This window comes from Nothobranchius furzeri, chromosome 1, assembly GCF_043380555.1.
Source record: "Nothobranchius furzeri strain GRZ-AD chromosome 1, NfurGRZ-RIMD1, whole genome shotgun sequence".
Classification (NCBI taxonomy): Eukaryota; Metazoa; Chordata; class Actinopteri; order Cyprinodontiformes; family Nothobranchiidae; genus Nothobranchius; species Nothobranchius furzeri.
Window position 1 is genome coordinate 51,275,490 of NC_091741.1, and position 13,944 is coordinate 51,289,433.

The following is a 13,944-nucleotide window of genomic DNA, read 5'->3' on the forward strand; positions in this document are numbered from 1 at the left end:
CCTCAGTATGAGGAGGAGATGGGAGGAAAAAGATGTGGTGTGGTTGTCTTGGCGTCACTCCCTTAGATAACATCTTAACTCCTGTTTGATTTCACTCGTCATCCAGGAGCTGGAGATCCAGGCACGGGCGCATGGACTCCCAAACATGGCGGCTACCTTGGGGACAGTGGAGTTATCTTCCCAACTCCTCAAACAGCAGCAGCAGCAATCTCCACCCCAAGTGCAGCAGCAGTCACAGCAGCCACCCCTCTACCAGGAGGACCCTAACAGCGACTACCTCCAGAGGATAGCTGTGGCGACCGGTGTGCCGTCCATCGCCGCTGCCAGCGGGCCACACGATCACATCCAAGGGGCGGACGCCTGCACAACGTTCTCCGACCCACTCTCCCATTTCACAGACTTCTTCACAGCCACGCTCAAGGAGGAGAACCAGCTGGATGAGATCCTGCTGGATGACCCGCTCTCGCCGTTTGGCACTGACCCGCTGCTCTCGGCCAGCTCCCCAGGAGCTGCGTCCAAAGACAGCAGCCGCAGGAGCAGCTTCAGCTCAGCGGAGGGCGACGACCTATAGGACTGCAGAGTCACCGTAAAGGAGGAGGAGCATAGAACATCGACAAGACGGACTGATGGAGAGGGATGCGTCTGTGACCCCTTCCAGTCTGGAAAGTAGATTAAATCAGCTGGAAAACTTTTCTGTATCTCTAAAAGTGCCCTTTGTTTAAAAAAAAACTCACTGCCCCGCTCCTTCAGCTGTACTCCAGACAATCACAAAAGACTTGTACCAAAAAAAAGGGAGACAATCACCAGTACATAGTGTACAGGAAAATACCTGCTGTGGTGGCTTTACACTGTAAAATATGCAAAAACATTTCTAAAACTGTACTTTTATAAGACCTATGCTTTACATGAGGATCCTGGCCAGACGTATGCACTGTATGAGCGGCCTTATTTAAGCTTTTCATTGTTTTAAAAGGAGAACCTGTAACAAATGTACTCACATCAGAGCTTAACGTTGTGCCTTTTTCATGTTTTTTTAAAAGATTGTTTGTATTTATGTTTTAACTCATGTATTCTTAAAAAATATACGCGTATGAACCAAAAAATAAGATCTTTCTTTTATTCTTGGAAGACGCGTGCAAACGAGAAGTGCAAGACCAAACCTGAAGGCATTCAAATCGAAGACGCTCCTTCGGTGACGGAAGGTGAAGGGCTGGCTTACAAGGTGGCTGATTGGAAACGAGTGGTAGAGCGGAAGAGAGAGAGAGGAGGGAAATTGGATAATAAAGACAAGTAGAGGAGGAGTGATAATTCGGATGAGTCTGCTGTGAGTTGACGAGCCCTTGAGGATGAATAATGGTGACAGACAAGGAGCTATTAGCAGCCAGCCAAGAAAGTTTCCTGAAAGATGTGGAGATGAGAGCCTCTCTTCTGGAGAAGAGTGGTCATTCTCTGGGTTTAAGGCTGATGACGTTAGCTGAAGGTCTGATATCACTGGCGTCTCAAAACACAACCGGAACAGTTGCATCTTTCTCTTTAAGTCTGAAAACAATAACAGACTAAAATAATCAAACTTTGTATTGCACATTTAGAAAGAAGCCTGTGACGTTTATGTGCAATTGGAAAAAGTAATTCTGGTAAGCTTGTACATGTGTTTATTTCTAAAGGTTTAATATTAATTAATTTTTTGTTATTTTGTCCAAAGCCTTTGATCCAGCACTTTTAAAATAAACACAATACATTTATTTTTGACTTATAATAATAATAAAGCTAAACATTAGTAGGCTAAAGGACTTCAGCAGGGATTACTTTGACTACTTACTAAAAATCCTTCACACTAGAAAATGAGGGAAACTATGCAAATAAAGCAAAAGATAATCACACATACTGACGTTGCACTGTTTAGAGATGAGGCTTATGCAACAAACAGAAAAGTCACTGTAAACTTTCTAACTGTCTGTTTTTCCTCTCTATCAAAGCCGCCAGCAGCAAAATTCAAAGCCCATTTGCAGATTTCAAACGTAAATGTGGTGGGTTGATGCAACAGTGACATCAGAACCAGATGCTTTTTTATTTGGAACATCACAGCTCACCGAGGATCGGGAAGTCACAGGAAGTGTTGTTGTTGCACAAGATTAAAAAACTAAAATAAAATTCAGAATTTATCTGATAAGTTTGAAAGAAAAGGGTCATTTGGGGACATTTGCAGCCACACAAGCCTGTTTCTCACTTTTTCTACTGCTTTTATAAAGGCCGTCTTTCCAGAAAGAGGCTTTTTAAAAAAAAAAAGTTTTGTTGAGGGAAATAAAAAAGGCTGCTGCTGTTTCTGCATTCCAGCAGTAGGTGGCAGTAATGAGCTGTGTTTAATCCTCTAATGTAGTTTAAAAAAAAGCAGGACTGTGGCAAAGGAAACCCTATTTTAAGATTCCTCCTAAAATGCGTATTTTTCTTTTTAAAAGCTTTTTACATAAATTGTAATCCAGGTCACGTTTTCCAGTGTTTAGAACTCGCACTGTAACCTCGGCAGTACTTCATAAGCTAAAGTTCACGATACAATACCTCCCAGCATAAACTGACAAATCTAAAGGAGGCAAGTGATGTCGTGAACCTCACAGCAGAGTCGTTCTGTCACCAAAACAACGTTGTCAGACCTCCTGCCACCCACCAACACTGACACCACCACTGAGCAGGCGAAGCTGTCACCTGTGCAAATGCCACAGCTGCCAGCATGCTACAATGCACTCGCCTGTCGAGCCTGCCATCGGAAACTCTTAATCACCTCCCACTGAGGAGACTCACTTTAGAAAACACACACACACACACACACACACACACACACACACACACACACACACACACACACACACACACACACACACACACACACACACACACACACACACACACACACACACACACAGTTGCCCTACATTCACCAACACAAACAAGCCCAATCAAATGTGCTTGTGTGCAAACACAAAAATGTGCACACGCAAGCAGAAACCGAAACACATCCATGCACGCACGGGTTTGTGTCTCATTGCACTCTGTTGCCACATTTATGAGGAAGATGGTGAAGAGGGATGGGGGGGGGGGGGGGAAGAAAAAAATAACCACCTAAAAGCCCTTATCAGGATCTGGACTGTGACAAGACTTGTGCACAAATTAGGTGAAATTTGAGTGGGAATAACAATATGACAGCCGGCAGAGAGGCACCAAACATCAAGTGTCATATCTATTTTCAGCTGTGACTCAGAGCTGTGTGACAAACAACACCACGCTGCTTCTCAATCAGTCAGCCCGACTTCTGGAAATGTGGCAAACTAGGGCCCGGGAAGAGCTTTCCCTTCGGGAAAAATAAGAAATGATCTGACGCTGCGGTCAAAGATAAAGGTGAGGTGGTGAAACTTAACCAAAAGTTCTAAGCATTAACATTTAGCGCTTCGGGAACTTATCAATATTTTCCTTCCTGGTGGCGCGACGGTAATCTGTTCCATGATTCTTTGGGGGGCACCAGCCTCAATGGCTGCTTTTATTAAGGACCACACCCCGGCCGGCTCTTAAAATACTCCCACGTCACTCACCCGGCAAGGCCCCCGCGTGCATTAACAATGGAACGCAAGAGAAACAAGAAAGATGTCATAAAATTAATGCCATTTCCAGAGTTTTTATGAATCCAACCAGATGCCAAAAACATAACTTCAAACAAATTGACTTCCAATTATTGGTGCCGCACACCACTTCCAGATGTGCAACAGATGGGAGCTGGAGGCGAGCGAAGGTGTCTCGGTTTGAGCTTTGTGTTCCTCCACAGTAAAACAGCAGTGCAGTTGTATGCATTTTAAATCAGACTGGGCTGTGGGCTGGAGGTGAAGGGAAGGACAACGGGATAGCGGAGGAGAAAGGGAAGGGGGGAGGACCAAAGCACATCATTAGGAAAATGTAAATCTGCCCAGAATAAAGAGCCATATGCAGCTTTAATACAGCTTGATTATTATTATGTAAAAGCAGATGAGATGCTGGAGCCATATCAAGGAGGTGGTGGGATTCCAAATCCTACACGTTAATGTGATCTCTGCTGTTTCTTCCACTTGGGATTAAACGGTGAAAAGTAAGCGTGTTATGGGCTTACGACGTCCTCACGAGCATAAAGAACAGCATATGTGGATTTGAAGATACTCTCAAGACTTTAGAAGGTTAGGTGCAAGAGAAACAGAGCTTTGATTGGAAGGTGTTTGGCCAGTCACTTGTTGAGATACATAAACGTAAAACAAATGGATTTCAGAGCAGAGAAAAGTGCGGAGGAAACTAGAATATAGCATACGGTGTCCTGAGAGGGTCATGGCTCTGATCCCATTATTACCCCAGACTTTGGCCCTAAGGAGCACAAAACGGATGTGTATTTCTCCCTAAATGGAAGTCGTCTACCGGGGCCTTATCCAATTCACTTGACTGGAGCAGCACAGGTCCTTCCCCCCGATCTTCAGGGGCACCAAACGTCTCTATTTCCTGTCTATCTTACCCCGCAGAGAGCAGGGGCCATTTTGCTTGGATATCATATCTCTGCGCTACCCATAATTCCCTTGCTCTGTCAGGGGCCGTATGCTAATGGGGCCCGACTGTCACCACCCCCCTCCCTCGCCCTGCACCGCCACCACTTTAACCTTGTGTAATTTGGATAACCTTGGACTCGATGGGACGCTGCTGAAGAGACGTCCATGACTGATGCGTAATTCATCACCACGGCACTCCTACCATGCTGCCAACAGGTACTACTTGAAAATGCAATAAGACAAAATAAATCAGGATTTCGTTTTGGACTTTACTTTCTTCTTGTTGTGCGGATGATGATGTCAGAATTGGGCGCTGGGACGATAATTGGTGTCTCGTTTGCATTATTCATCCACCTTACCTCTCTCTCACCCGCTCTCTGGTTTCCCCGACTCAAACCAGGTGCTGGGCTCCAGGAGATAGACTCATTTATTATAGATGGGTAATTGTTTATTAAATGCAGGCTCGACCCTATTAGGCTTATTACCCATGCGCCCCGCACCAGTGTGCCTGGCAAGTGTCTGTCTAACCCCATATTCTAGAAGATCTGACAATCCCGTCGAGGACGAGAGGCTGCTTTGGCATGACTAAGTGTCAGGGAGGGTGAAGATGTGGAGAAAGAAGGAGAGGAAAATTAGATAAAGACAGAAAAGGAGGAAGCAGCTGGTAAAAATGGGGAAAAGATGCTGATGAAAAATAAAGTCTGTGCAGCAGCCACTGGCCAGAGGAGTATCTCTCCTTCTCCTCCAAGGCTTGAAGGAGGCAAAGACAAAAGGTGCAGTAAAAAGACGCTTTGCCTCTCATTACACCGACTCCTAATCTACCTCTGCCCTATCCCAGACAATCCCTGCTGCAGGCGTTTGGAGGCTAAAGCTCAAAACTAGGCGGTTTGTCCAAAGCGGATTCATTATCTTAAATAGGACTACCAATGAGCCTGGTAACATGTCACATTTTACCGAGAGCAGCCAACGGGCTGGGCTGACACCAGAGGTCAGTATTGTCACAGGTTTCAGACTGGATTGTTGCTGCCGTGAACAACAGTGGCGCTCAAGACACAGATGCCATCCCCTAAAATGAAACTGGTAAAATAATTCAGGTAATACAAATGATTAAGTTCATTTAATTACCTGGTAGCTTAGGCAAATCAGCTTCACTTCCATCAAAAATCATTATTTCTGCCACAAAGGCAGATTCACTGCAGATATTTAGCCAACATGCCGTTAAATCAGCCTATGCAAAGTGGGATCAGGATAATGGATTGGACCTAATGCATGTGACACTCTGTGTGGTAATAAAAATGTATGTGCAGAATCGATTTAAAGCTACAGACGGTCTGCAGGCACAGGAAAGGCGGTGAGGGCGTATTTCCCTGTCAGAGGTTGAGTTCTAGCTAAATAACTTATTCTTCAAGCAAAAACAGACCTCTGTTTCCTTCCTCAGTGAGTCAAAATACCTACTGAGACGTCTGTAAAACATCGCAGTGAGGCGGGAGGGGAGTGCCGCCGCGCCGGGGCACGATGAAGTGATCTGGATGATGGCATGTCACCGGTTATTGGCTGGGTTGAGAGTGATTAACATGGGGTGTTAATTAGCAGGTTGTTGGGGAGTGTGTGTGTGTGTGTGTGTGTGTGTGTGTGTGTGTGGCTACCACGTCATGCCTCGGAACAGCTCGGTCACACATAAACACACGGCTCAGCTCAGGCCTCATTTTGCAAATTAAAATGGATTTGACAATATTCAGAGTAATGTGGTACCTTTTATTTAAAAGCCAAAAAAATAAAATAAAAGAGTAGGAAATATTAAAAACTTTAGCTGGAACAAAAGAAAATCAAAACTGATTGGAGTGGTGTCTGAAATGTGGCTTTAAATGTTAAAAGTTGCATTTATTTAAATGTGTAAGAAATTCATGTCAAACTGTGGCTTTAAAAAAACTGCATGGAAAAAACATTTTTTAGGTGTTTAGTAAATTTATAAAATAAATAAATAAAAAGAAAATTAGGCCAAAAATGCACCAGAGAAGCTGATTCAACCCAGAGAAAATAAACAATATTACTTTTGGGGGAATTCCAGCCAAATAAATGAAAGACAGCATTTTAGGGTCACTTAGAGGAAATACATGATAAAGTTGATAAGTTAAAATGTCAAGAATAAAAGGTCAAAATAGTATTCCAAGAACAAAGTATTACTGTTGAAGTGAGTTAAAATGTTGAGTAAACACCATAAATATTATCTACAGAAAATAGTTTAAAGGTTGAGGAAAGAAAACTCAAAACACAATTTATAGAAAAAAAGTTTAAAATATTTAGATTTAAGTTGAAACGTTGCTAATAAAATTCTAATGATTGTTTTCCAGAATCAAATTTCACGGTTAAGAAAAAGTTTAAATATTGTTTCCAGAGTAAATTAACAATGTTTAGATTCAGTTTTCTTGGGTAAAGCTTTCTAAATGTTATTGATATTATAGGTCGAGGAAAAAAGTTTTTCTCAAATACAGAATGAAGTTTAGATTTGATCTAAAATATCAAAAATAAAGTTGAAACGAGAAAACAAAATCATAAAAAAAATCTAAAAAGTACTCAAGGCTGCAACGGTGGTTTTACAGGAAAACAATGCTGTTAATAAAGTTTTTTTAAAGGTTTCAGATATATTGAGATACGCGTATTTGAAACTTTTATTGTGAAGGACTAAAGGAAGTTCTGCTGTGGATGCTGCTTCTGAGGCTATTTCTAAATTCATCAGCTTTTCACTATTTCTGTATTACTTATTTCTGACTTCTTTATACTTTCACTCTAATCTTTGTATTTTTTTCATTATTCATGTGCCCTAAGCAAGGGAGTCAGGAAGAGTAAAAGAGAACAAGTCAACAGCTTTCTCCCCTCCATCCCTCCACTGATTAGGCAGCATCACTGCTTCCTAATTCTCTGTCACAACGACGAAGCCACCCCAACTTCAGTGGGCTTATCTGTTGTTCAGTAAATAAAGCTGGGAGCTGACAGTGGCTTCATCATCCAGGTAGCTAATGCTGCTCTGGGATTAGCTCCGTTCAATGAAGGCTTGTCATCCAACAAAAAGGAAAAAGCTGCAAACAGTTTTCAGGACCCTCCGCCCCAAGTGGAACAAATAAAATGCAATTAGGGAGCGATGAGAGGGCATGAAGGAGGAGTGGTTAGACATGGTTGCACACACACTTAGCATCTGCAAACACACACTTTACCTTCTTTGTTAGTTGCTCTTCTTTTTAATACCCAGAGAGAGTAAAATTCCCTCTTTTTTGTGTGCATATTACAGAATTTGTCATGTTCAGTTGCAGCTGTCATTGCTAGAGCAGTGTGCGCTAATGTGTGTAATCTGCTGTGCAACACATCAATTATGATGGATACTGCTGCATCGCCATGCTTCCGGGGTTTTTTCCTGCAAGCCTGCAGGGGAATCCGTCTTTTCTTGTTAGGCAACCTGTTTAGTAAATAATGATACACTTAGAGCCTGATGCTGGATAATGTGGCGCTTGTGTACAGTAAAACGTGCAGCGCTGTGGTGCACAAGAATCAGAAAAAAGAAAAAAGAACATTTACGAGCAGGAGGGATTTTAATCATGCCTGCAGAGTACAAAACCCTGGGAAACCTACAGAATCCATAAGTAAGAGCCATAAATAATATCAATGACTTGGTTAAAGCACTTCCAGAAAGCTCAGAGCTAAAGTGACGGATGAAAGATAAATATTTACATCTTGCTATGTGTCAAAAGAAAATTAATATTTTTTCCATTTGGGGTAAGACTGCTCTGGTGTACATAACTCTTCTTCATTCCCCTCTTTACCTTCCTTTGTGCCTTCAAAAGGGAATTTTCTTCCTCTTGAGCAACCAAAGCTCTGAAACTTGCCTTATAAATGATGTTTCTTGACCTGATCCAGAACGGGCCGTGGAGAACAAGGAGGATGCAGGACAGATCTGATATAGAATTAGCTCTAAAACCACCCGGTACGTTTTTTTCTCTTTTTAGCTCAGCTTTGAATACTTCACACACCCGTATTTTTGCCTTAACACACAAAAAGGAAACAGAGGTGGCAGCAAATTTGACCCCAGCAACCTCCAACAACCCAGCTGTGTGGCTCAATGGTGTTTCTTTTTGCTGTTCTGACAAAACTCACAAGTGTTGCAAGAGACTTTTTTGGTTGAGGAACAAGATTCATTTCACCCTGCAACTGGAGCCGCGTCCTCCCTCCCAATATGCTTAAGGACCTTAGCTTTGCGTCCTTTGGGAGCTGCAGCTGATCCCTGTCACATGTCCACCTCACCACATTTCAGCAAGTCGGAGACTGGGACAACGAGGCCCCTCACTCCTAGTTGCAGACGTTCTTTAGTGTCAAACATAAAAACTCTGAGCTGCACTGGGACCAGTTCACAGACACTAGGTGCTTTTTTAGTTGCTGTGTGTTCTCACACGCCCCCGAGTGTGTCAAAGTGAAACCCTGAGATTGCAGCTTCCTCTGAGATTGGGACATACATCACTGGATATTCTATTTACTCCACGCAAGCTGCTCCCCGATGTCCCATAAAGCAGCTCGTCTCTGAACTAAAAGCTGGACAGGGTTTCAGGGTTAAAGCTCCCCAGCGACAGCAGTCTGAGTACCTGCTTAGAGGGAGTGTGTCAGCCTGTTTGTGTGTGTGAACACACAGTTCTGTCCCCCGCCTCTCCGCAGTGTAACGGCTTTATTTATGGAGTGGCACTAGTAGTAGCATGCAGGCGATGAAAGAAGTGATAACACAGCCATCTAGTCCTTATGACTTTTAAAATGTGGTGTGAAGTTGTGTCATTATGAGGGAGATTCAGTGCTTTTGGAGGAAGAAAAGGGGGGAAAAATCTTAGAAATAAAAGAAAAAGCGACAAAAATAGCATACTATTTCAAATGTGCTTCAGGAACTGGTCATTTTTATGCTTTTGTTTCACATGGTGGCAGCCTTGTGGTTTTTATGAAAAGAAAATCAACAATGGTGTAGCAACAACTTCAGTAACTTACAAGAGACAACTAGTTATTTAAACTTCTGCAGAAATCTGCAAAATCTGTGGGACAGCTGTAGCTCAGGAGGTAGAGCGGGTTGTCCAGTAATCGGAAGGTTGCAGGTTTGCTCCCGGCTCCCACCAGTGAATGCTGCTGTTGTGTCCTTGGGCAAGACACTTAACCCACCTTGCCTGCTGGTGGTGGTCAGAGGGACCGGTGGCACCAGAGTTCGGCAGGCCTTGCCTCTGTCAGTGCGCCCCAGGGCAGCTGTGGCTACATCATAGGTCATCACCACCAACATGTGAATGTGTGTGTGAATGGGTGAATGACTGATTGCGTTGTGAAGCACCTTGGGGGGGGGGGGGGGGGGGGTTGTAGAACCCTAAGAAGGGGCTATGCAAATACAGGCCATTTACAATTTATTAACTCATTAACTCATGCTGATTGGTAGGAAATGACATTGGCACAAGTCACCAAACAAGACTTAGGGCTGGAATATACTTGCCTTTTAACCCTGCGTCGGCGCAGGCTGTGCCTTTGTTTGTATACTTTCTGCTTCACGGCATTGTATTGCATGTAGTACTAGAGAGTTCCACTGGGGGGCACAGTAGAGAGCTCAAACCTGATAGAGAACCGGGTTTGTGAACAGACAGCAGCAGCATCCTAGATAGTATGAAAGACCTTTAAACCAGAGACTGAGTAGAAAGAAGGAAAGAAAACAATCTTTTATGTAGAGCCTCTCAAGATAAAAATCACGAGGCGCTTCACAAAAACAAAATAAAATTAAGTATAAAAATATTTAAAAAAAATTATTAAAAATAAGTTTAAAATGAGAAAAAATATTAAAATTGTGAATTAAAAATGTAAGGAAAGGGAGAGAGAAAACGAATAAGAAAGAGGGAAATCAGTGGATTGCGGGAAAGGCAGAACAAGAATAGAATATGGAGAGAGTGATGAAGGTCACACCAAAACCTGAACAGGTGAGTCTTCAGCTGCATTTTAAAGGAGACCACTGAGTCCACTGATCTCAGGCTCAGGGGGAGAGAGGTCCAGAGTCTGGGGGCCACGGCAGCAAATGATCTGTCACCTTTGGTCTTTAGCCTGGTGCGTTGCCCAACCAGTAGGCTTTGATCACTGGACCTCAGGGACCTGCTGGGGGTGTAGGGACTAAGAAGATCACCAATGTAAGATGGTGCTTGTCCATGTAAGGCCCTATAGACCAGAACCAGGATCTTGAAATGAACCCTGAAGTTGACTGGCAGCCAGTGAAGCTGGAGGAGAAGCGGGGTGATGTGGGTGTGTTTGGAGGACTTGGTCAGAAGCCGAGCACAGGCATTCTGAACCACCTGTAGACGGTTCAGGGAGGTCCTGCTCAGACACGTGAAACGAGAGTTACAGTAGTCCAAGCGTGAGGAGATGAAGGTGTGGAGAACTGTCTCAAGTTCAGAGCGGGACAGAATGGGACTCAGCTTAGCAATGTTCCTGAGATGGAAGAAGGAAGAGCGAACAAGAGAACTGACATGAGAATCCAGGGTGAGAGCTGGGTCAAAGGTCACACCAAGATTCCTGACAGTGAGTTTGGTGTGAGAAGCAAGCTGACCAAGAGAGTCTCTGACTTTGGGAACCAGCTTGTCTGGAGCACAGATGAGGATCTCAGTCTTATCTTCATTCAGCTGAAGAAAGCTCCCAGCCATCCAGGTTTTGATAGAGTCTAAGCAGGTGTGTAACAGCTGCAGCTTAGACATCTCATGGGGCTTAAAGGAGTTGGTCAAGTGACCGTGGTGAGTGCGTCTTACTTTTTTGTCAACTCTACCAACTGGTTACTTGTATATTGCTGCATTTGGACGCGTTGTGTTGTAGATGCCCAAAAACAATGCTTCAATCAATGCAAGTTATGAGTTGTCGACATTTTAAACATGCATATGCATCGTTGAACAGCAAGTATAATCCGGCCCTTAATGGTAAAGCGGAATGGAAGGAAATGAAAAATTTCCACACCAGAAAAAAATGGTGGCAATCCCACCGTCAAAGCCAAAAATCAGTCCGCTTCGTGGTTTCAGCGTCGTAAAAAACAACGCTTCTTCTGGTCATTGAACACTGCTTTTGACCTCACACAGCTGCTCTCCCTGCCTTCTTAATGGAGTAAATTACAGCGTACTTTGAAAGAATAAAACTTATAATGTCATTAATGTCCACGGACGCCTTTTTGAGCTGACCAGTGATGTGCTGACCATAATATCTCCTGGTCAATTTTTTATCCACCAGAAATTTCATGGAACTTCTATGGAAAACACAGTTATTCATACATTTTCCACGTCACGTATTTTCTCACACTTCTCTGAGCCCTACAAATGAAAACAAAACCACCATAAACCGGTTCTGAATCCATCACAGGCCTTTTAAATAATAAAATCAGAGATATACAATCAAGGAACATGTTGGCCACAATAAAACATACTTGTTGTTTCTTTTCCTCACTAATGATAAAAATTAGGTTTGAGTAATGCTTGCTGAACAAACTGCTGTTTTAGGGAACTCCACCTGCTTTGGGACTGCATGAGCACAAAGGTGGGTTCTAAAAACAAACAATGAGGACATTTCCTCAGAGCTCCGCGTGGCAGCAACCTGCTGGCCAAGGAGCTTTCCTGGAAATGCTGAAACCTGTTGAAACACCCTCAACTTATTCAAACTCTTCTTCCTGTCCTCTTAAAATCCAAATGAAGGAGCGAGACATTTCACTTCTTCACCTCAGCACACCTGCGAGCCGGCCACTAAAATGACTTAAACATTCGCCATGTTTTTCTTTCTGGTTTTTGCCATGAGCTCCTGAGCAAACTGGACGGGTCTCACGGGTGTCGTTTTTAACCTGTTTACCTGAATGGCTAACATGATTTACTGTTCTGTTCGACCCTAAGGACACCGAGTTGATGGCGTCTGACCGCGACCAACAGTGCATGACGGCAAAAACAGAGGTGCACTCACGTGTACAATGAAAGCCTGATTTAATGTAAACCAAATACCTGCACAAGCACAACATATTTCCTTAAAGAAATCGATTTGCGAGCGCAGGCTGCTGTCATCACCATCACATGGTGTGCATTTAAGAAGAGACAGACAGCGTAAAAAAAGGAAGAAGGTGACGAGACTCTCTCTCCACTTCTGACTTCTCATGACTAAATATAGCATCTGGCTTTTGTTGCACATATTTCAGTCTGACCCTAATCTGGATATGAAGCTCTTTTCTTTTTCTTTCTTTCTTTCTTTTTTTTATTAATAATTCTGTGACCTCAGCTTTCACCGCATCTAAATTTACTATTAAGACAACAGACAGCACATGCGTCTCGTCGGCAAACAGCTCGTTTGTTAGCGGAGACGTTCCACTCGCTGTCACATCCAGGTCCCATCTTGTTTTGCCAGGTGAACGGGTGGGCCCCCTTTCCCCTCCTGCTCCATCTGACTGTTTTGATCCAAAGCAGCTGGCTGGACACCCATTTAGTCTGAGAAATCAGCTTGTGCAAACAAACACCTCCCCTGCATCACAGCTCCAAGCTAGGCCAGCTCATCTGACAACTATTACAGCCTGCATGTCAGCCTTTTGTGCAAAATAAGCCAGATGCTGTTTCTACTGACAAATACACAAAATCGACCTCGAGTGTCGTTATTATTAGCAATGATCAGGCTGAAGCGTTGGGGGAGGCATGCGCAGGTTAGACACATGCCTTTAAGATGTGTCATATGGAAATTGTATCATTTTTATTCATTTATTCAACTTGTCACCAAACCAGAAACCAGGCTGAAAGTCAGTCTGAGACGAGCGTAATCTGTGAAAGCTCAAACTTATTGGGAACTCTTGTAGTTTCCCTGACACATCAAAGGTACAAACACGCAGCTGATAGCTGTATGTTGTCAGTCATTCCAATGCAAAACTGTCAGGCTGATGAGAAAAAAAAAGTGCTGCGTTAGGTAACTTTGGAGTGTCGCGGCGGTTGAAGTTAACTTGTCGGTCTGTGCTGAGCACTTTTCCCCAGAGTAAAAAAATCGTTACAAAGTAAGAGAGCACTTTTGTACTGATGGGAGCGAAACGGAAAGCCTCGATGGTCGGTTGCAACAACTTCCAAGCTTGGAGAGACCTTGCAGCACTTCTAGGTGGAGATGGGAAGAAGATGCAGCAAAGACAAATCGGTAGAACAAGGAGCAAAGAGAAGGAATGAGAGACAACGGGCGCGTGCCCAAATGAACATGGTTGTGTTTGGAGGGTGAAAAAGAGGTCGAGTTTGGCACGTTTTCCTTGGCACCCTTTACCAGAGAAGCAGCCATGAACAGGAAGGTCTAAACGGTAATTACATCAGTCAGCCGAGCCAAAGCAAATGTTAGCCCCTGATGAACGCAGCAACAC

The 13,944-nt window shown here is 43.6% G+C and overlaps 1 protein-coding gene across 6 annotated transcripts in view; it reads left to right on the plus strand.

Moving 5' to 3' along the window:
- tfec (transcription factor EC) overlaps nt 1-1,106 on the plus strand; it is a 49,996-nt gene extending 48,890 nt beyond the window's left edge. For all 6 annotated transcript variants that reach the window (XM_015957514.3, XM_015957522.3, XM_015957540.3 and 3 more), the window contains exon 8: nt 107-1,106. In XM_015957514.3, coding sequence (XP_015813000.1) covers nt 107-571 — 465 coding nt within the window. In that variant the 3' untranslated portion in view covers nt 572-1,106. The remainder of the gene's footprint in view (nt 1-106) is intronic.
- The last annotated feature ends 12,838 nt before the right edge of the window (nt 1,107-13,944 follow it).